General features: G+C 43.1%; 1 protein-coding gene across 2 annotated transcripts in view; it reads right to left on the bottom strand.

Annotated features, from left to right (window-relative positions):
- PRR12 (proline rich 12) overlaps nt 1-22,244 on the bottom strand; it is a 166,154-nt gene extending 143,910 nt beyond the window's left edge. For both annotated transcript variants that reach the window (XR_012236316.1, XM_073602168.1), the window contains exon 1: nt 21,696-22,244. Coding sequence is in view for 1 of the 2 variants with exons in the window: in XM_073602168.1 (XP_073458269.1) it covers nt 21,696-21,781 (86 nt within the window). In the remaining variant the exon portion in view is untranslated. The remainder of the gene's footprint in view (nt 1-21,695) is intronic.
- Between the last annotated feature and the right edge of the window lie 2,479 nt (nt 22,245-24,723).

Below are 24,723 nucleotides of genomic sequence, written 5' to 3'. Positions count from 1 at the left end.
TTTAATAAATGTTTAAATGTAAAAAAATTTCCGTATCACTGAAGGTTGCTTTCACACTGGAGCGGGCATGCGTTGACGGTAAAAGACTGCTAGTTTTAGCGGCTCTTTACCGTCATTTTAGCGGCGCTATTCGGCTGCTAGCAGGTCGCTTATAACCCAGCTAGCGGCCGAGGAAGGGGTTAAATGCACCCCTGAAGCGCTGCTGCCGAAACGCTTTGCAGGCGATTCAACAGCGGTGCGCATTCATTTCAATGGGCAGGAGTGGTGGTATACACTGCTCCAAAGATGCTGCTTGCAGGACTTTTTTTAATATCCTGCCAGCACATCGCCTCAGTGTGAAAGCACTCGGGCTTTCACACTGAGACTGCAGGGGAGCCGTTTGACAGGCACTTTACAGGTGCTATTTTTAGCCCAAAAGCGCCTGAAAAACGCCCCATTGTGAAAGGGGTCTAACTGTTAGATTTTATGAGATGAAGGTAAAAAAAAAAAAAAATCGGCATCACATATCGGCCATCGGCCACCGCGATTTGTAAATATCGGCATCGGCATCGGCCAGAGAAAAACCCATATCGGTCGACCTCTAAACATAACTGTTGTGCCCAATCTGCAGGTAGAATATGCGCCAATACTAAAGTTGGCCATACATGTATGTATCCTCCATCCAAGCTACACAGCACAGATTGGAAAAAAATCTCCTGTTGCGACCATTTTATTCTAATGCCCCGTACACACGGTCGGACTTTGTTCGGACATTCCGACAACAAAATCCTAGGATTTTTTCCGATGGATGTTGGCTCAAACTTGTCTTGCATACACACGGTCACACAAAGTTGTCGGAAAATCCGATCATTCTAAACGCGATGACGTAAAACACGTACGTCGGGACTATAAACGGGCAGTGGCCAATAGCTTTCATCCCTTTATTTATTCTGAGCATGCGTGGCACTTTGTCCGTCGGATTTGTGTACACACGATCGGAATTTCCGACAATGGATTTTGTTGTGGGAAAATTTTATATCCTGCTCTCAAACTTTGTGGGTCGGAAAATCCGATGGAAAATGTGTGATGGAGCCTACACACGGTCGGAATTTCCGACAACAAGGTCCTATCACACATTTTCGTAGGAAAATCCGACCGTGTGTACGGGGCATAACAGTTGTCAAAATACCTGAGCAGTGCCTGCATCTGACTAGAAGCAGGCGCTGTTTGGCTGACAATTTACTTCTGGCTCCTTTGATTTTGCAATGAAGGGATATCTGAATGGGAGGCAGCAAACAGGACCACCCACAATGCACATTTTCAGAAAAAAATCCACCAAATTTCGCACAATGTATGGCCAAGTTTAAGAATTCAAGCTCCACAGATATCCATTTTATAGATGAGCACAAACGCAAACATGGAGCGCACAGCAGTTATATTCTTTGGTTTGAAAGCACAATAAAAATCTGATTGGGCATCAGATCCACATTATCTTCCGATACAGCAATCCCAGTTTTGGGCCCCCAGATGGAAAAAAAAAAACCCCTGGTCACACACTTATTTTTAACCAGATACAGGAAAGGGCAGATTTATTTTCATCTGGTCTCACTCTTCTACAGCAGACCTTCCTGAAGCCTCACCTAACAAATAGATCTTGACAGTAATTAGTTCTGATTGATCTGTAGAGCGGTGAGTGGGCAGCGATGTGTTGGTGAAATGGGATCTTGTTGGGGAGGGGGCACAGATCAGGATAGATACAGGCACCTGTTCTACGAGCCTGCCAGAAAATATTGCAAATTCTCCTGCTACCAGATCAACGGGAAACTGGATGGTGTTGGATCACGATGCCAGGTCTCAGGCCAGAGGACGCTGGGATCCTGGCTCTGCACCCTGGTTATACACCTGCTCCCTTAATGAGCCTCATGTATCAAACTGTCAGTGGTATGAATTGTCTTTATTAAAATACAGCTTTACTACCACCAGTTAACATTAAAAGTGAAACTACGCCCTCCTATCCTTTACAGTCAAGAAAGCTGCCATCTTAGCCTCTGTTTGATCAACAGTTGCCATGGTGCTCCACATGTGATCAGTTATGACACCAGCCACTTGATGGCTAGATAGTTTAAGACCCCAAGCAACTGTGAGAGTTATCATCCACAGCATGACTCGAATGTAAGGTAGGGTGACCAGACATCCCCGGTTTCTGGGGACAGTCCCCGGATTGAGGACACTGTCCCAGGACCAAGTCTGTCCCCAGTTTTGTCCCGGGATTGGATTTGAACAGGGGCTGGGGCAATTTCAAAGACAGCCCGTGCAGAATAAAAAGAAAAAAATCTGAATTGCACACCCTTCCCCCTCTGCTGCTCCTACTAGCTTATGGGGGTTTATTTTTTTCCATTATCTGTGCCCCTTTCTGATGATCATGTGCTGGTCGGAGCGGAGGGGCTATTTCTTCAGTTTTGGGCACATGCCCATTCAGCTCCACTCGCATGTTCTTCTGCCTTGGCTCAAGTCCTGGCCAGCCGCCTGCCTGCTTATCTCCTTGCCTTCCCTGGTGGAGTGATCTTCCTCTGCTCCCCACCCAGTAGTAGCCGGGGCCCGAAGAGTAAAGCCCCATACACACTATCAGATTTTCTGCTGATTTTTGTCTTCAGATTTACCAAAACCATGTAGTGCAAGTGCCTGCCTGATTGCATACAAATTGAAACTCCTAAGGTTTGACCTCATATTATATGGTTTTGGTAAATCTGAAGGAAAAAATCAGCAGAAAATCTGATAGTGTGTATGGGGCTTTAGACTTGACAGGCTGTGAGGCGGGCGGCGGAGACGGGCAAAGAGTTGTCGATTGCTGCCATTACGAGTAAAAAAAAAAATGTGTCCCCAGATTTCATTTTAACAATCTGGTCACCTTAATGTAAGGCCCTGTTCATATCTGGTGATTCCAAATCACAATGCAATAGTGGCAAAATGCACCACGCGCATTTGGGTGTCATTCCTTTTTAATGGCACCTCAAATGCTGTGTGGTTTTGCCTTGTTTGTTGCAGCCATTGCAGAAAAAAACGCATCAGGCGAAGCTAATAGCCCAAAAGAAGCACCTGCTCCTTTTTGGATGACAAGCTTTGCCCCAATTGCCACACAATTCTTAATGGCACCTCAATCGTGGGCCACCGCAAAAGTGGAAGATGCACCACATGTGTTTGGGTGCTATTCAATTTGAATGGCAACCAAACACGCGTGGCGCATTTTGCCGTTTTCACAGTGCGTTTCTGCCCACCATCCCAAATCGCCATTTGTGAACAGGGCCTTACTGTTTTGGGAAACAATGTGTTTAGTTCTGCTTTAGGCCTCATTTACACTTACAGTTTTTACACCCTCCAACTGCTCCCTCTTTGGGAAGGCAATGGCTGGGGGTGTACACATGCTGCTGCGGGAATTATACACTCTGTTGTGCTCATTGACCCATTTAATGGAATAGGGGCTAGCATTTATTGGGTTAAAACCGACGGTGAGGAGGCAATACAACACCTTCCTCACCGCCTGTCAAATGCTTTCTGAAGAGTGATTTGAATGCAGAGCACACTTCAGAAAGCAAAGCAAGTGTAAACAAGGCCTTAAAGTGGAATTAAACCTTAAAATAAAGAAAGAAAAAAAACAACGGACCGGTAAATTTTTGTGACAGAAGAGACACTATTGGTCCCATCTATCATAAACACCTCTCCCTGCCTGTCAGAGATTGTGACACTGAGCTGTGAAGGTGTAGCACATATACAACACGGCTCTGCACCATAACAATGTGGCCTACTTTGGAGGGACCTCATAGGAGCCTAATCAATGAAGTGGGTGAACCTGGAAGGAAGACCAGAAGAAGATGGAAGGTGAGAGCGCTGACACTGCAGTGTTGGAGGGGAAATCACAGGTGCCAGGTAAGTCTACCATAATGTGGGAATATGAAGTGCATTGTAGTACATTATGGCATTATGGATGCCAGTTTTCCCAGGATTAATTACACTTTAAAATGTGCAGATTTGAACTGCCATTGATACAAATAATTCTGAAGGATGAAAAGGGATACAAGCACTGTGCATGACAATCAGGGTCCTTGTCAATGGACTTTCTGGCTTCAAGTGGGTTTTGCATTTCTATACAAATCTATAGGGATGTAAACCCTCTTGCAGCAGGTCAACTGCAGCTCAATTGCACCTGTCTGTGAATTGTGAATGATCCCAGAATCATCTTAAAAAACAGGCCCTCAAGCTGGCCATACATGAAGAGAATTTCGAACGGTCCCTGAACAATGGGCAAAATTTGGGCTCTGGGTGGCCCTGTTGCCATCCTCCCATCCAACATCCTTTGATAAAAAATTCGGCATCCATTCAGAGGCAGTCACTATTCTGACAACCAGCAGGAGAGGTTTGTCCATCTGCACGGTTTAGCCTGGATAGGGGAAAAAATTTTTTAAAAATCAAGAGATTCCTGTTGTTTAGCACGCGGTGATCTGTGTATTTTCCACTTTATCTCTTCACTTTATAGATAATTTATTAGTCACACATCATCTTCAATAAGTCAGCAGTTTCATAGACTCGCATGGTGAGAAGGAATAGTTAAAGAACAACCATTTTAAGGGTTAAAACAGGTGCGGCATATTGCAGATCGCTTTTCAGAGGGGAAGCAATGGCTGCCTGGAAAGTAAACAAACCCTTAGAGCAGTCATAGAAGTTCCTGGCTCGGATCGTATTCACCTGTTACAATACGGAAGTGTGAAAATAACAAACACTGAAAATAAACATCAGCACGTCAACCAAACGCATAGCAACTAATCAGGTACTAGCTTCCAATTTCGAACCTGTGCTAGGAAAAAAAAAAATATGAAAGAAAGCTATGCATTCATTATACAATCTGATTGTATAATCTCTTTTAGATCTACCATCAACTACGTAATACAAAAAGCCTGCCTGACTGAACACTAAATAAATGGATAGGTTTGTCCTTGTATTACAGTTTTGGTAGCTCTAAAGAGGATTGTACAATTAGTATTTTGTGGAATTTTGTGTATGGACAGCTTTAGATCGATCAACAGCTCATAGTGTAAGCGAGCACCTAATCAATACATTCAACATCTATCCAATTAGGTAGGCCTTTGCACCAAATCTCTGGTAAATCGTGTTCCAATCTGACTGTACAATTGCCTATTAATCCACCAACAACTATGATGTACAAGGGTCTGATTGATTGCAAACTGATTGGATAGTTAAAGAGGATCTCCAGTCATTTGTCAAAAATGTAAGCGCTTCAGCCCCGGAAGTATTTACCCCCGTCCTGACCAGAGCACTTTTTGCGATTCGGCACTGCGTCCCTTTATCTGACAATTGCGCGGTCGTGTTACATTGTACCTGAACAAAATTGACGTCCTTTTTTTCCCCACAAATAGAGCTTTCTTTTGGTGGTATTTGATCACCTCTGTGGTTTTTATTTTTTGCGCTATAAACAAAAAAAAAAAAAAAAAAAGAGCGACAATTTTGGAAAAAAAGCAATATTTTTTACTTTTTGCTATAATAAATATCCCCCCAAAATATATTTAAAAAAATATTTTTTTCCTCAGTTTAGGGCGATACATATTCTTCTACATATTTTTGGTACAAATAAAAAAAACAACAAAATTGCAATAAGCATATATTGATTGGTTTGCGCAAAAGTTATAGCGTTTACAAAATAGGGGATAGTTTTATGGCATTTTTATTATTAATTTTTTTTCTTTTTACTAGTAATGGCGGCGATCTGCAATTTTTATCGTGACTGCGACATAATGGCGGACACGTCGGACATTTCTGACACATTTTTGGGACCATTGGCATTTTTACAGCGATCAGTGCTATAAAAATGCATTGATTACTGTAAAAATGTCACTGGCAGGGAAGGGGTTAATTGTGTTCCCTAGTGTGTGTTCTAAGAGAACCGGAAATTGTGTGTTTACGCACATAGATCCAGGTTCTCCATGTGCCCCGAGCGATAGCGGGAGCCCGACGGTGATCGCAACCGCCGGGCATTCGCATTGCCTCCGTGGGTGAGCACAGGGCGAAGCAACGTTACAGTACGTTGTTTCGCTCAGCCGTGCCATTCTGCCGCATTACAACTACGGCGGCTGGTCGGCAAGTGGTTAAAAATCAGCAACTACAGAGCTGCTGAGCTAAAACCATATAGACTTCGGGTACCGCTCTATACAGTCGTCCTGTTAAACTCCGGTGACTTGCATTGATTGTAGGTGCTGGCGATAGGAGAGCCCGTCCTGGCTTTGTATATACATACACACACACGGAAAGAGGGAGGATAGAAGGCTGCACTCCAAAAGGAACAGTCCAGGTGTAAGGAAGAGTAAAAGCAGCTTCAGTCTGACTCTTCCCAGATCACACCACCGACGTGTTTTACCTCGCCCACAGGGCTTCATCATAGAAGTCCTCAGAGGTGCCAAATTACGTTCTACTCACCTCCTAAGAGATCAGAGCTAAAGTGGGAGCAGGTACCTGCCAGAAATAAGTACCCACTGCCAGGAAAAAAAAAAATTTCCATTATTGGCACAAAAGGAGGATCAATGGAACTTCCCTTTTTAAGCGATTTTTCCGCTTTAAGTAGGTTCTCACACTTTTGAGAAATCCAAAGGCCTGCATGCTGCATCTGTGGTGGTTTTGAAAACGCACCAAAAACGCAGCTTCCCAGTGAAAATCGAGGCAACAATCGTGATAAAAATGCACCGCAATTTCACTTTTTGGTGAGTTTTTGAGTCATGTCTATTTTTCAAAAGTGCAGGCAACTCAAAAATTCACCAGAAACGCAGAGCAAATGCATGTGAAACAGCAAAATCACGTTAAAAATGCATGTGTGCGTTTTTACAGTGATTTTTCTACATAGCAGTGTGAAAGTACCCCAAAGGTGATTGCATAATCAGAGTGTAATGAGCGTGGCCAGCTGTTCCTATATCTCTTAGCACAAGCCTCTTCCAGACAATTCTGGGTGAAAACAATGCACTCTTTGTATGGCTGAAACATCTTCTTAGCATTTGCTGAGTAGGGAGGGACAACCTACAAACCTGTACGGTATATGTAAGACAATCATAGCACTATGGTATGACAAGCATGTAAAATGTCAGGTGACATCAAAGGAAAAGTTAAAAGTAGTTACAAATCCTTCATTCAGTAAACAGGCCAATGCCACTCAATGGGCCTCCATGTAGGATGCAATGTGGGTAAGCAGAAGCCAGAACACAAGATAGTTTAGGTATAAAAACTAAAAGTTAATGAAGACTATCATTATCAGGAATATATTAAGGGAAATTTGCAAGAAATACATTTTCATTTTTGACTGGAGTGTTATTTTAAAAATACCCTCTCCCCTCTTTATTCCCCCCCCCCTTTTCTCTGACAGCACCAACTTACCCCACAGGCACAGTGTGGCCCCTCATCCCAACCAACAGTGGTTTTACAGCCTCCCAATCGCCGACCTAAAACCTAACATAGAGCCAGTGGGGGTTGTACAAATCCTTCTCTGCATTGCTGAATGCAAAGCTTGTTGAGATGACACCACTTGTCAAACTCGCCCATTCAAGTCAACAGGATCACGCAACAACCGAGAGTCAAATGCTTGGCTTGTCATCTTGGCGCGTTTGTCCAATTCAAAATTGCAGTTAAGGAAAGAAACAAAAAAAAAAAAAAAAAAAAGCAGTCAGGAAGTGGCAGGATTGCCTCCTGATTGCACGGAAGGCCTAGCATAACCGTCCTCCAAAAAGCACTTTTCCAAAAAGAGTGCTGTAGTGTGGACCTAGCCGTAATCAGTACGTTCCAACCAGGGTTCCTTCTGAGGTTGCTAGGGGTTTCTTGAGCAAAGGAGAACCCATTTCCCACTTACACTGACCACCAAGGCAAGGGTATTGGTAAAGATCAAGTTGGCTGCCTTCACTGCAATTAGGTCACATTGCCATTCACCCTACAAAGATCAGTTCTTCTAGATAACATTAGATATTATTGCTCAAGCTCTGAAAAAGTGACCATTGTAAGTATGTATGTTCCATACCTGTGGAATCGAATACTACTCCGATTACCATTAGCTTTCGGGACCCATGTCGAGCGGCTGCCCTTTCGCTTACGGACACTGAAGGTCACCTGCTCAGCACAGTGAGTTCCAGCTTCCACAGGTATCCCGTAAGTATGACACATACATACTTACAGTACATTGGTCCAAGCTAGATCAAAATTGCCATACAAAAATTTCCGTTTTCAAGCTGGCCATACACTAGTAGAATTTCAGTTGTTTGATTTTCTTGTAGTTAATGAGGGTAGTTTTTCGACCATTGTGACAAGCTGGCCCAAATGAACTATTTAGTAAACCAACAGGCTGTGTTTGTTGTATAAACTTTATGTAGCCTCAGTTACCTACAATATACAGCGCTGTGTTCTGGCACTGTGATAAGAACTTCCTGTCCCACTCCAAGGACAAAATAGGAGTTGGACTGAGCACTGCTCAGATATTCACAGGAAGCTTTGTATTCTATAAAATGAATACAAAGCTTCCTCCAATTGGCTGAGGCGGAGAGGCAGGTGGATGGTGTCACCATCTCTGCCTCAGCCAAATCAGAGGAAGCTTTATATTCATATTATACAAAGCTTCCCATGAATGCGCAACTCGATTATGATTTGGAAGCAGGACGAAAAGCTGGAACACAGCATTGTATACTGTATTTAGTTGAGGCTACATACAGTTTATACAGCGCCTCCAGCCCCTTCAACTTTAAGTGACCAGCTTGTTCCAAACAAAACTACCATATATACTCGAGTATAAGCCGAGTTCTTCAGGACATTTTTGAAGCTGATTGTGCCCATCTGCACCCTTACCTTTGATAACTAAAACAGCGGGTGTCTCCCGCTGTGTCATGCAGTCTGTGCGGCGGCCATCCATTGCAACAAAGCCCCGCCTCCTCCTCATCCGTGATAGACGGAACACTGATACAATGCAGGGAAACTGTATCAGTGTTCCGTCTATCATGGACGAGGAGGTGGCGGGGCTTTGTTACAATGGACGGCCGCCGAACAGACTCCATGACACAGTGGGAGACACCCGCTGTTTTAGTTATCAAAGGTACGGCTGCAGATGGGCACAGTGAGGCTGCAAATGGGCGCAGTGAGGCTGCAAATGGGCATTGTTTACCCAGTAGCTGTTGCATTTCCCACCCTAGGCCGATCCGCGAGTCAATAAGTTTTCCCAGTTTTTTGGTGGTAAAATTAGGTGCCTCGGCTTGTATTCGGGTCGGCCTATACTCTAGTACATACGGTATTTAAAGGGTTACTAAACCCAGGACCCTGCATTCACTATATTTTGTCTCTCACACTACGCAGAACATGGAAATGGAATAGTTTCGTAAATATAAACCGCTAAATATCATATCTCATCAGCAGTTACAACAGTTGTGATTTCTATCAGTGTCTGGTTAAATAAAGCTTGTAGGAGGAGTTTTAATTCTCCCCTGGTTGTCTTATGAGGCTGCAGGACCCCTGATCCTCTGTCTGGACACTGCCGATTGGCCCTGTGCTGATCACATGTACTCTCCCAAGAAAAAGAAGAAAAAAAAACGCAATAAAAAAAAAAAAAAAAGCAATACACACCAAACTGAGCATGTGCAGAGTGCCTTCAAGGCTCTATCTAGACTTTTATCAAGAGACAGTTTGGGGACTGTGGAAGGGGAGGATCAGAGAAGACAGGATCAAACAGCCTTTTTACACAATGCGGAGGATTAACCCCTTAGGTTCCACAGTGAGCATGCTTTACTGAATATACACTGATTTTGTTGCTGTGGGTTTAGTAACACTTTAAAATTAAATGAAACCTGGGGATCAACTTTAAAAAAATGTTTTTACGCACTCCTGTTTAAATGTTTGAGGCAAAAAAAATGTGATTTTTTTTTTTTTTTGCAACAAGTCACACAAACAAAAACAAGAAAAAAGCCTGGTCACGATCACATTCAAGCCTGAATGGGAGTCAGAAATGCCTGGTTGGTTAACACTAAAAAAGAGACAAGTAAATAAATCAAACAAGAATATTACTCACAATATGTGATCACTAAAAATTGTGGTAACCTCACTTATACCATACATGACCGCCAAGAAAACAATTGTTCTAGAAGAGCACCCAAGCTGCGCAGAGTGCCTGTATACAAACCTCAGGTTGAATAAACAGATTTTATAATAACGAAAAAATAACTGTACTGGCTGCTAGCTTTTCAACAACCACAAGCTTTCCTTTCCATGATCACTACAGCACATGACCACATACAGCCAAAAGTATGGTTTCCTCGCCTCTGTAACCAGCTTTGTCAGCCCTCCCCAGGAACCTGACATTGTCAGGAAGACAAGGTCACATTTTACATATGGCTCGTCATAAGCGTCACTAGTAGGTGCAGCCAAGACACATACACTGCTGTGTTAGCCTGGACTTTAGGGTGCTCGAAAAAGCCAAAATATTAGGATCCATTCACCCCACAACACCTATAAAAATGCAAGAAAACACACGCCCATTGACATTGGTTTCTTAATGCGCTCTGTTGCATTTTACTGTGTATTGAACTTTTTTTTTTTTTTTTTTCTGTACAGGTTACATCAAGGGTCAAAATTTGAACTTTTTTATTATGATAGGGGCATTGTGTTTATGTACATTTTTGTGCAGTGCATAAAAATGCAGACATGCCACATTTTTATGCAGTTCACCTGTAGGGAATTAACGGGGCACATAGAAAACAACGGTTTTTGATGTGTCCTTGCGTTAAGCCAGCGTTGATCACTGCAAATCAAAACAGCTTAACAGACTTGGTGTAAATGAGCCTTTACACACTTCCACATATACAACCAGCTGTGTTAAAGTAGACGTAAACCCCAAATTAAGGACAGTTGCCCTAACAGTAACAGTTGCTCTGTGCATTGTGTATCATACTGTAATTATTGGGGTATATAACGCGCACTTTTTCACCCTGAAAATCGGGTGCAAATAGCGTGTGCGTGTTATACGCCAATACTTCAATTTTAGCTGCCTCGGAGGGGACAGGGAGGGAGGCGGGACGAGCGCCGTCAGATTACATACAGTGAGAATCTCCTGTTTACTTGGCGGCCTCTGTAATAGGAAGTCCTGTCTCCTGGGCCGCCATTGGACCACTGTTCTGTCTATCATAGGAGATTCTTACTGTATGTAATCTGTCGGCACTTGTCCCCCCCCCTCTAGGCTGCAGATGGGCATCGATCAGGCTGCACTGATGGCAATGGTGAGGCTGCTTGCTGCATTGATGGCAATGGTGAGGCTGCTTGCTGCATTGATGGCAATGGTGAGGCTGCTTGCTGCATTGATGGCAATGGTGAGGCTGCAGATGGGCATTGATCAGGCTGCATTGATGGTTGGGCTCTAAAGAAGAAGGTGTAACCTTTGAAACGCATCAGCCAGCAGCGGTTTGCATGTCCTCCTCATAGGATCTGGAGACTGCTACAAGTGGACAGATTGTCATAAGTTAAAGACTAAATTAAGCGTGATTTTCATCTACCTTTGTGAGTAGTAGTTTTATTATGTGTTCTTTTAAATAAACTTGTTAAAGGTTAATGCACAAGGCCGGTGCGCCCTCTCTTTTCTGTTTTTTTGTTTGATCGCTAGGATATCCCTATCCTTGAGGGCAGCAAGGCTGAATGGTACCGTCCATCCTGAACTTTGAACTGTTGGGCTAACACATTTATGCGCAAGCAGCTGCTGACTTTTAAACTAAGGACACTTACCTGTCCAGGGCACCCACGATGTCCTCACCCGAAGCCGACCCGTCCCTCGGCTCCGGGTGGAGGCGCCAGCATTGCTACTGCGATACCATGTGATCTGGTGCAGGCAAACGTACTCTGTTTGTGATCTACATTTGGGGTCCTGTTAACAATATACTGGCACTTGCAGCAGAGGCAACGCATTTTGAACACAATACGGGAAATGTGCACAGTACAGGGCTTTCCCGCATAGCATTCTGGTGTGAACTGGAGCCTCAATGTATTTTTTAATTATAACTGTGTAATTAACTACATTTGACCTGGAATCAGCACCTTCAGTCCCTGTACAGCAGAGCTGGAATGGGAGAAGAAGCAGTACAAGAAACCAACCAATTCATGTGCTGACAAGAAACATGCTGATAGGAGGAGAGAGCAAAGTGACAGAGAGGTGAGCTCATCACTGTGCTGATTCTTTTTCACTGTCCAGTCACAGGCTAGGGAGGGTCCAGTTCGACATGGTCTCAGAGGAAATGGATTAAATATTGCTGGCCATTAGACATCTGGTGACGGGAAGTACTGCATAGGAAATCTCTGGACTGAAAATGTATATTGCAGCACACATGGGCTATTTATTTTTGTCTTGCTATTTTTGGCTGAAGTTCTCCAGTAAGCGGAATCTGCTTGCTTAGCGGGGGGACTCTCCGTTGAGCAGGTGGATGACAGGTCCATGCCGCGGGGTGAACATGAAGGCAGAACCAGCAACAAGCAAGTTCATGTAGAACATCCAGTACCTCATTGGCTTGTCTTCCCATCTACCTCCTGACATGCAGGCTAGGGTGGGCAGATAGAGAGGAAAACAAAACCCCTCCACAGGTGCCAAGGGACCAGTCACCCCAGTCTAGCAGGTCTCAAACCAAAATTTATGCTAAAGCTAGGTAGGTGATCTACTACTAACCTGATGGACTTCTTTAGAGTGAAAACCCAAACTCCCTCTTTTTTGTACTCCAACCAGCCTAGGGCTGGGCCAGTCCTTGCCACACAGCTTCTGTGATCTGCAGGCCACGCAATGACCCAATCCACAGCTCTAGCAAGTGCAAAAAAAGCAGAAGTTCAGAAGTCGGGTTTGAGATGAGTTTGGAGGACGTCCAAGCTCATCTCTACTCCAAAGTAGAATAGCTCACCATCAGAATTCTAGATGATTCAACAGGAAGTGCACACTATGAGCGTTAATGAGCATTGACATATGCTTTGGCGCATTTCCAAAAAATAACACGAACACAGGCTAGGTTCACACTTCTGCATGTGGTTGCGGGCATCGCAGTGATTCCGGGACCCACAACTACCTGCAGTAAAAAACGCACTGCTCTGCGAAAAACGCGTGAGGCTGCATTCTAAATGGCATCCCCAGGCATTTAGAATCACAGTGCATGTGCGGGAACCACAGGGAAATCGCATGGTCAGAAAGTCCATGCGTTTTCTCTGCAGCCACATTTTTGAAGAGGTGCAGGCACCTTTCTTCTAGCGAAAACGCAGGTATGGCATCCCATTCATTTGCCTGTGCAAACCTGGCCCACAAAAATGCATAGGTGTGAACCTAGCGTAAAACAATACTAAATGTTCATCATTAAGGGTTTATATCCCCTACTACCATTTCCACTTTATTCCTGGTGTATACAGTAGCATTGTAACCCATCTAAAAATCTGATAATTTTTCCACTGCCCCATTGTGTCTTTTTGGCCTATAGTATAGCTATATCAGACTCTCTCCACCTTTTCAACACAGAGGAACCCTTGAAATAACTTCCGGGTCTCAGGGAAACCCCTGCTATAATGACTATATCTACAACTCATAAAACATTAGTGTGATAATTAGTGAGATGAATGCTCCTTACACTTGTGGTCATTAGAAATAATTACTCCCTTACCAATGGCTAAAAAAGATCAATGGTGTCAGTGGGTACTTATCTGAGAGGCAGAAATTGCTCAAGGAACACTTTGTAACCTCTGGAGGAACCCTAGTTGACAAACCCTGATCTATATGGTCAACATAAAAAGGTTCCATATAGTATGGAAGCATCCAAGACTCATGTTCTTTAGGTAGCACTGGCCCATGGTTCTTCAACTTAGTAATGAAAAATTAGACAACTATGGCCCACACATCACATTCATCATTTGACCTGCCATGCCATAACTTCCGGATGGCTTACCGTCATCATTTTACATGGTGTACGCAAGTCTGGGTCAATCGACACCATTGGATGCTTCTTCTGGAGGGCACCCCTCAGGACCTTTATCAGACTATGTGTGAATGAGGCCGAAGTGGTAGACAAGCAATTATTGTACAGAGGAACACCAAAGACAACCCTTACAGGAAGGAGTAAGAATGACAATGGCATCTGATTGGCAATACATAGAGTAAACTGCTAAAAAGAGAAGAAAGGGGGGGGGGGGCGTTCTGGAAAACTTAACTGGCACGCCTCTGTGACATAGCATCAATTAGGCTCTTGCAACATGATTTTATTCAGAGAGTAGAATAAAGCGATGGATCAGAGTTCTTATTGTATCACCTAGACCCCTGGTGCCCAACCTGCAGCCCTTTGGCCCAGGTAGGTAGAGATTTTTGGCACTTATTCGAACTGGTAAAGGAAAAATATTCTCTCTTTGCACTGTCCTTGAGTATTTAAATAGTTTAGTTTCTTTTTATTGACCGTCTGTTTATTGTGGTTTGCCCCTCTGAACTTTTATAGGGGAACTTACCAAAAGAAAGATCGAATGTGGCACCAGTAATTTAAAGCAGGCTCATGTGTGTTCACTCTGACCCAGTCTCTGACAACTCCTATAGCGATCCACAGTATATCCGCAGTCTCTGGGTATCTCTTGTAGCATTTCTGCCACCCCAAACTGCTTTCTGTAGCATTAAATGCACTGGATATAATGTACAGCCTTTTAGTAAAGTCAGGGTTCAGACTTTAGGCCCCTATAACAAGATGCCCATCGTTGATCAATACTGAGGTAATGTTGACCAGATAAGCTGGACAAATCGCAGTAGCCAGCCAACACCCCTAAAATTGTATCCGGCACCCTCTCTTTTAAGGGTTTTTTTAAAGTTATTGTCAATAGAGCTAGCTCTTACAAAAAAAAACCTGCTGGCTCCTGAAATCCCAATTACTTTTTGTCCACTCCCAAAATAAGCCATGCCAATGCCTCTCCACTTTCCCACCAAATTCTTTTGTGCTGTTTGACTGCACATGTCCAGGAAGAGATGGCAACCCTCATTTCATTGCAGACATCAGCACATGCTGGTACTTTACTAGAACATTCAAATAGAAAAGCAAAGATGGAAGATGTTGTGCATCATAACTAGTATTACCAGATTTTTAAACTAAGGGAATTTAACTGGCAGACACAGGTAATGCCCCAAACTTCTGAAATGTTTCCTATACTTAGTAAATATAATAAATGTATATTTTACAGATCTCCACGAAGTACGTGTAAGGTCACAGTTTGTTGGGTTTCCTGAACAGCAGCTCAGTTGTACAAGCATTCGCAACTGTCGTCATATAATAATGACTCATAATGTTGTCCCGTGTGCAGCATTTGGTTGGGTTTTCAACAACAAAATTTTCAGCCTCGTTGAAGCCTTGGGCTGCAGCTACGTTGGAGGTTTTCTATTGTGCAATTCATGTTTTTTTTTTTTTTTTCTTTAAGCTGTGGGAGTTCTCGATTATTGTGAGAAATGCTATGGAAGTGCATGATATTGGAAGGACAATAGTGGACCTTCAACCATTAAAACTTCTTTTATAACTCCTGGTTCCTCCCTCCTCTCTACTCCACAATTGAATAACGTTTCCTAATTTTTAGAAAGGTTCATACGGCACATCTGCGCACACAGAGAATTCATGCACATGCGCAAAGATACTGCAGGTATTAATGTCCCAGATACCAGGGGCAAATGTGTGGCAGGTCTCCTCTGGACCTGAAAGAGGCCTTCACCACATCTGTCCAGGAGTGAAATATGTAAACATAGGGACACAGGAGAGGAGTGGTGGGACATTGCGGGACTGAAGTTCATCATTTATCTAAATGAGGCTTGTGCTGGTCCTACATAGCAAGGCTTTATTCGGAGTTAGAACAGTTATCAACAAATGTACAAACTGAATGAAAAGGTAGGCCCTCACTCTAAGTAGCTACTGGCACATTTAGCTTATTTGAGACAATCTGAATTTTGAATAATAATAATAAATATATATTATACACACACACACACAGTATATCTTAAGGCGCTTTAGGCCTGGTTCACACTTATATTCCAGGTGCATTTAGCATTTTGAAACACATGTTTTTGATCCATTGAAGTCTATGGAACCAAAAGCACAACCTGCTTGGGGGGGCAGTCCCTGCCCCTTTCCATAAAAATGCACAAATGTGAACGCGACCCATAGGAAACCATGTTAAATGGACTGTAGTGCGTTTCTGCAAAACTGAAAATGCACTAAAAAAAAATACATAGATGTGAACCAGGTTTAACACTAATTAGCTTTTGATGCCTTCCCATTGACTTACAATGGAGGGTGCTTTAAAAAAAAACTGCACCAAAGATGCAGCGTGCGGGACTTTTCAAAACGCAGTGCACCTGCAGTGTGAAGAGTTCCACAGGATTTAAAGGGATACATTTTTCATGCATTTTTCTTCTGCTTTTTAAACCCCAACAAGCACATCCAAAACTGATCAGTGTAAAAAGAGCCCTAATTGTGTATAGTCTATTAAAGGGTACTCTTGGGTTGCCCATTGACATTAGACTGTTGTCAGATATGCACATACGATCCAACCACGCTCAGTGTAGCTAATCTTCCCATCGCTACAAAGCGATTAATAAACTTGCAAGGTCGGCGCTCCTGACCTAGCAAGTCTATGTCAATTCAGAGGTAGTGTGACGTGTGTAAGCAGCACTGGCAGTCACTACCACTGGAGCTGCTTATGTAAGGTAGCCTTTTGCTGTTGCTCCTATGCAATGAGACCAGCTCACACCACAAGAGCATGTGCACCCATGCACTGACTATTTGAAAAAAAAAATTTAAAAAATCCACTGCACCAATCCATAAAGTTCTGTACACAAAGGTATTAAAGGAATCAGAGAAATGCAGAGGCTGCCATTGTGGACCTTCTTCTGAAAATGCTAATAGCCTGACTGTCTCTGGCTTCTATTCTTTCAGAGAAATAATCCTCAAAAACCTGAAAGGCAGAGGTTGGCTCAGCACGATAGTCAAGAATCCAACTCTTTTGAAAAGGAGAGGTCAACAATGGCAACCTTCATACCTCCCAAAGTTGCACTCAGCCAAAGGGCCCAATGGCACACCCATGCTTAGCAAAGTGTCCTTCATGAATGTTACCCAGAGCATTTAGGCATCTCAACACCACAGGCCTCTATTCAACATCACCCAACAAGCCTCTCAATAGGAGGTGACTGTACACAGCCCAAACCACGAACAAGTAGTACATATTCTATGTATACCCAGACAAACTGCACTTAGCCAGTGCCACATCTGTGCCCTCATACTGAGTCAAGTCTGACAGAAGTCCATGTGATGGATCTGAAAGACTATCACTCGCCAAAGATTAAAAATCACATCCTTGCTTCCTCTGCCATCTACCTGTTCACTGGATCGGACTCAAACTTCCTCTTTCTATATTTTGACTCCACCCAACCCCAAAAAGCTTAATCATAACCATAAATCAGAAGGTCCATATTATTTTCAACTCAGTCTACACCCTGGGACTTAACTGGTTCATCACGAATTATCTTCCAAAAAAAACTCTACATCCTGCCCGTTGACCTTCACTAGTAAGTCAGTGAGGTGAGCATAACATGGAGGGCTCATTCTGATGTGTTGCAAATTATCGTGTTGTAGAAAGGCAGCCATTTCATTTTAATTAGGCTGCCCACGTTCTAACACGGATTATAATGCAAGTGCAGCATTTCTTGCACCACAGCCCACCACAACACAGAGATGGTTCACATCGGTGTGCTGTGGTGCCATTTAAAGAGCAATGCACTAAGTGTTGTGCTTTACAACAGCTGGCGGTAAAGCGTAACAAATGTGACTCTGGCCTGAAGGATCAACAGTGAAGTGCAGGAAGGGGTTAGCTGGGGTTGTTTAAGTGCAGGAGAAATTATCTGAGATCTATAAGCAAACTGCCTTTACACAGTTTAGCCACGTGTACACGTGTCTACTTACATAGTTACATAGTAGGCAAGTTGAAAAAAAAAAAAAAAAAAGACACAAGTTCATCAAGTTCAACCTATGTGTGTGACTATAAGTCAGTATTACCTTGTATATCCCTGTATGAGTGTTTATCTAATTGTTTTTTTAAACTATCGATGCTCCCCGCTGAGACCACCGCCTGTGGAAGGGGCCTGGCCGCTCTTACAGTAAAGAACCCTCTACGTAGTTTAAGGTTAAACCTCTTTTCTTCTAATTTTAATGAGTGGCCACGAGTCTTGTTATACTCCCTTCCGCTAAAAAGTTTTATCCCTTTTGTGAGGTCGCCAGTACGGTATTTGTAAATTGAAATCATATCCCCTCTCAAGTGTCTCTTCTCCAGAGAGAATAAGTTCAGTGTTTGCAACCTTTCCTCATAACTAAGATCCTCCAGACCCTTTATTAGCTTTGTTGCCCTTCATTGTACTCTCTCTATTTCCAGTACATCCCTCCTGAGGACTGGTGCCCAGAACTGGACAGCATACTCCAGGTGCCAACCGACCAGAGTCTTGTAGAGCAGGAGAATTATTGTGTTATCTCTGCAGTTGATCTCCTTTTTAATGCATGCCAATATTCGATTTGCTTTGTTAGCAGAACCTTGGCATTGCATGTCATTGCTGAGCCTATCATCTACTAGGACCCCCAGGTCCTTTTCCATCCTAGATTCCCCCAGAGGTTCTCCCCCCAGTGTATAGATTCTATTCATATTTTTGCCAACCAAATGCATTATTTTACATTTTTCTACATTAAACCTCATTTGACATGTAGTTGCCCACCCCATTAAATACCCCACATCTACGGGGCTTCCATTATCTAGATGGCAACTCAAGCTTGCATTTTAGAGTTTCTAATCAGACCCTGGGATATGAAAAATATCATATTTCCTTTAAACGCAGGTGAATGCAAAATGTAAATGACACCATTAAAAATCAGCTTATGCATTTAGAAATGTCATAAAATGCACATGGTAAACTTGTAGCGTTCCAGTAAAAAAAAAGAAGAAAAAAAAAAGAAGGGGGAGGATACAAACTTGATTCAAAAAAAAAAAAAAAAAAAAAAAGCTAGGCATACATGTCTTCATTTCACACCAGCTATCAGATCACTGAATTTCAACATGCTTAGCAGATGTAACAATGTTTAAAAAAAAAAAAAAAAAAAAATCCCAGTTGATAGGAAGCTTGAATTGTATGAAATTCTCAGCTTTTCCTGTAGACGTAAAGCCTAACCCCACCCCCTCCTGTCTCCCAAGCCTCCTTATTGCTTAACATGATGAACAACCTCTCTGACCAATAGGAAGGCTCAGACGGTGGGAAGAGGCAAGGCCGGGCTTACGTTTTCAGTAAAAAATTTGGATTTACATACATGTATTTTCAGCTGTTATCTCTCGATCTACCGATCTGTTACGTGAGGCTTTAAATAATGGTAACCACCTAGTTCGATCCTTCCCCCCCCCCCCCCCCTTCCCGTAGTCTGAATTGGTTAAGATATTAAAGCGAATGTGTACTAGGTGTGAAGCACAGTGACCCAAAGCATGTATAATATATTATATAAATAAAATAATCCTCAGTAATTGTGTTATTGTTTATTACAGTTGTATGTTACCAATTGATAAAAAATCAGTAAAAGGATTACTTAAATAATACCAAATAAAAAAAAAAAATATATATATATATATATATATATATATATATATATATATATATATATATATATATATATATATATATTATATATATATATATTAGAAACATATTCTTGATAATAACAAAACAAAATAAAAAAATACAAATAACCAGTCATCCTTGGTCTGCCAGCTTACAAGCATGATAAACTTTATAATATAAATAAAAATAAATAAAATTTAAAAAACATAAATAAAATAAATAAACAAAAATACAAAATTACCAACCATTCGTGGTCTGCCAGGGTATAGGCATGATAAACCTCAAAAAATATGTAACAATAACCGTGGTGGCAAAAAAAAGAACAAAAAGACAACTTAATAAATAAAAAATTAATCTTTGGTCTGCCATAGTACAGACATAATCAATCTCATAAAAATATGTAACAATAACTATGGGGGAAAAAAATAAAAATAAACCCTGACAAGAACTGTACAGTTGCGATACACAGACAGCCAATTACCAGAGGTGTGATACTACTGAATTATCAACTGCGAGACATCTTCCCCATTTGTGAACCGGAAAAAAAATATATACGGTATATTTTCCCTAACGCCACTACTTATGCTGTCATTTCCTATTTCACATGTATCTACTCCATTAAATAGCTGTACAGGACAATCAGCATATTCAGGAACCCCCCCCCCATGCTTTGACGCTTGACTGTTTCACATGCAGATTAGGCCTCACCATAGGAAAAAAAAAAAATTAATGAAAAAAAAAAAAAAAAAAAAAAAAAAAAAATCAGCTTGCAGCTACTTATGAGGAAGAAGGGAATTTTTGAGACTAAGCCCCGATTGATCGTATTTCCCATTTGAGATTTTTTTTTTTTCTTTCCGTTTAAATTTTATTTCAAATAAAATAGCAGCAGACAGGCTCAAGCGTCCATTGTCAGAATCTCAGGATACTAATTGCCTCCACTGCAATCCCTTCTCTCCTGTCTTCCATCTTTCCTCCTCCCCCCCTTTTGCAGATCAGCTTGCAAAAAAAAAAGAAAAAAAAAAAAGGGATGGAGCATTAGAGCCAGCTTCCCTCTCCTAACCCAATTCCGCAGTCTGTTAGGAAACCATGGGGCATGTGAGCTTTTCCTGCAATTAATACTAACTTAGAAGGGGGAGGGGCGCATGACCACTTAAACCCCACCCCCCTCAACACCTGGCCTTTGCACTGAATATGCAAAAATAAACAAACCTTGCATTCAGCAAAAAAAATGCATGGCTGCCCCCACATCACTGTCACATAATTAATCCCCCCCCCCTTTTCTTTTTTTTTCTCCTAAATCAATAAAAGCACCACCAGCATTCCCATCAAAAATGCAAAGCTACCCACAGACAATAGGGGCTAATTAGGTTCACTCTCCCCCTGCAAGCTGTAGTCATCTAAGGCCACTCTATTCTATTTTTTCTAATTCCATAATTTAACATCCCCCCCCCCTTTTTTTTGTGTGTTTCTACTATCCCATCCCCCCTCTCTCTGCTCTTCCCCAGCAAGCAGAAAGAATGAAGCAAAATGGAAGGAAATCCCTTTTGCTTGCAACGTGCTCCCTGCTGCAGACTGCAGGCCTGTTACAGACAGGGCTGGCTTCATTCTTTTTTTTCCCCCTCCCTCTTTGCTCTCTCTCTCTCTTGCAACCATCAAGGAATTTGATGCGGGAGGGCGCCTCTTGTTTGCACTTGGAATGTCTGGGGGGGGGGGGGGGTGCAATCAGTGTGTACCCTAATAAATATATAAAAAGTCATAAAAGCAGAGATCTTGTACAAGCTGATCAAGCAGCACCCTTGGCTGTAGGGTTCCCCTCCCCCCTTTGCCTTTGGTAGACCCAGGGCCAAAAAAAAAAAAAAAAAATCTGTGCAGTTTGCAATATCAAAGCACAAAGCTGACCCGATGTGACCACCAGCAGCAATCCGATTCCCCCCCCCCCCCCCGACCGTGCAATTTAAATTGCAACAATTAAATCCCCCCCTAGATGCCCCTTATTTTATTTTATATTTTTGATCGCTCCTACCTTGCTTTGGCCGTCCTGTCGTAACTCCATCCTGAACCAGCCCCCAAAGGATCTCCAAATCCAGCCGTCGGATAATTCCTATCCATTAATTTCTTTGTCGGATTTGTGTTTGATTAATTTTTGTTTTTGTTTTTCTTTCCTTTTTTTTTTTTTTCGCCCTCCTGCTTTGAGAATTGCCTCTTTGCTTCCTTTCTCTGTTCTCCTCTCTGTGCGATCCACCAATCAAATAAAGAAGCTAAGGAATCAAATAATGTGTTTGTTTCGGGGCGCCTCCCGTGCAGCCCCCGCAGGAGAACAGGCGAGCCCCCTGGAAGGCTCAGTGAGCAGCCCCTGTGTCTCTGGATGGCAGACGGGTTTTGTTTTTTTTCTCATGGTGCAGCCATTTTTGCAGTCTCTCTATGTGTCTATTTCAGCTTCCCAGCATACATTTCAGTGAACTGTACAAAGGGGGAGGGGAGGAAGGCAGGAGAGAGAGAGAGAGAGAGAGAGAGAAAGGCAGACAGAGAGGGTAAGCCTCCCCTCCTGCCACCACGCAGAGCCAGGGGGAAGGAGGAGGAGGAAGAGGAGGAGGAAGGGGGCTGAGACAGGCTAAAATTACACTACATCTCAGCCACCACATTCAACCTCACTGGGAGAAGAGACACTGAAAACCAACCCACATACACAGAGGGGCCATCTCTGCTAACACTAGCTACACATCAACATGATCAGCAGTCATTCCTATGAACAAGTGTATGAAGCCTTCCTCCATTCACTGAATGTAAGACACATCTGGAGCAAAGACATGCAAGCTTGCTGCTTTTATTGATTGCAAGCTATAGACTTTTTATTAAATGCAAGCTGTCCAAATATAGGTAATAAATGCAACATTTGCTCCATTTACTGAATGCAAGACACGGATAAGGAGCAAAGAGGTGCAGGCTTGCTACTACTATTTATTGCAAGCTAATATTATTATTATTATTATACAAGATTTATATAGCGCCAACAGTTTACGCAGCCCTTTACAATATAAAAAGAGACAATACAGTTACAATACAATAAAGGGTTAAGAGGGCCCTGCTCAGAAGAGCTTACAATCTAATAGGGTGGGGCAGGTGGTACAAAAGGTCGTAAGGCCCCTTTCACACGATCGGACCGTTTAGGTCCGCCTGCCAGTTTTGACGGCGGACCTGAACGGGCGCTCCATGTTAGCCTATGGAGCGACGGAGGTGAGCGGAGACATGTCCACTGACATCCGATCCGCTAAAAGTAGACGGATGGCCCTACGTCCGGATCCTCGCTGGCGGATCGGGTGAGATCTGATGAAAACAGACATGCTGTCCGTTTTCATCCGATCCCTCCATAGGCAGCAGCGGCGCCTGACAAGTCCCTCCCCACTTAGTGAGCAGAGAGGGACCTGTCATGCGCCGGCTCAGTGGAGAACAACGGAGAGATCTCCCGCTGAGCCGGCGGACCGAGGCGGGCTCCGTGGAAGCGGAGTCCGCCTCGTGCGAATGAGGGCTAACTGTGGGGAATGAGCTGATGGAAGTGGTAGGAGATTAGTTGGAGACATGATAGGCTTAATGCCGCGTACACAACGAGCGGACTTTACGGCAGACTTTGTCCGGCGGACTTTTCAACTGACTTTACGACGGACCTTCCGAATGAACGGACTACACACGATCAACCAAAGTCCGACGGATTCGTACGTGATGACGTACGACCGGACTAAAACAAGGAAGTTGATAGCCAGTAGCCAATAGCTGCCCTAGCATAGTTTTTTTGTCTGTTGGACTAGCATACAGACGAGCAGACTTTTCGACCGGACTCGAGTCCGTCGGAAAGATTTGAAACATGTTTCATTTCTAGGTCTGTCAAACTTTTGGGGAAAAAAAGTCTGCTGGAGCCCACACACGATCGAATTGTCTGATGGACTCCGGTCCGCCGGACCAAGTATGCCGTAAAGACCGGTCATGTGTATGCGGCATAAGTGTTAAAAGTGTAGAGCTATAAACCATAAAATCTAAGTGTGACCGTTAAGTTAATTTTGAGGTAGTATAATAACTAAAAAAATCCCAATATATAAAGGATATATATAAGTGATACAAATCTACCCAACAGGGGAGTAAAGCATATTACCAATATGATAAATACATATATGCATAATTGAATAAAAGTGACTCAAATAAGTGAAGGAGATAAAATGAGTGAAAAAAGATATAACCAATGTGAAATAAAGTGCCAATATGTGGACACAGAAGAAATCTAATAAGGCAACAGTCCAAAAGATGTTGGCAAATATGTATTAGGCCCCTTTCACACGGGCCGGATCCGTGTTGATCCGCCCCGTGTTTATCCGCTGCTCAGCGGGGATCGCTCCGTTTTCCCCAGCTGAGCAGGCAGATGACAGGGCGGGACCCGTACACTGTGCAGGGACCTCCCTGTCAGATCTCCGCTCTCCCCTATGGGGGATCGGAGGAACACGGACCGTCTGTCCGTGTTCATCCGATCCGCTCTGCAGACGGATAGAAAAATAGGATTTTCTTCCGTCCGCAGAATCGGACGAGAGCGGAGCCGGACAACATCGGGTATTTGCGGATGTACATCCGCTGACACCCGCTATCCCATAGGGAAGCATGTATGTCCGTATTTCATCCGAAAACAGATGGATGAAATACGGACATACTGTCCGCATGTGTGAAAGGGGCCTTAGAAGTCCAAAAAATGAAGAGGATGATCCTAGACATCAGGACACATATTCATCAAGATCAACACTTCAGAAGAGGTTGGGATAGTAAGTAAGCCACCACCAATGATCGTAAGGAGGCTTACCAAATGTTGATGACTCGGGGAGGCTTATACCACCCAAGTCATAAAGGCTTTTAAACCAGCTGACTGGAAAGGTACATCTACTTGAACAGCCACAATGGATCCTGGGTCAGGACTATAACCTGACATAAACGATCCCGGACAGCAGCCTATAGGTAGTACTCCAATGGGGAGCCCGAATCGGGTATTCACATGCCATGCAAAAATGAATAAAATA

Source organism: Aquarana catesbeiana, linkage group LG10 (genome assembly GCF_042186555.1).
Source record: "Aquarana catesbeiana isolate 2022-GZ linkage group LG10, ASM4218655v1, whole genome shotgun sequence".
Lineage (NCBI taxonomy): Eukaryota > Metazoa > Chordata > Amphibia > Anura > Ranidae > Aquarana > Aquarana catesbeiana.
Note: the sequence above shows the minus strand (reverse complement) of the source record. Positions and strands in the feature narration are given on the sequence as shown.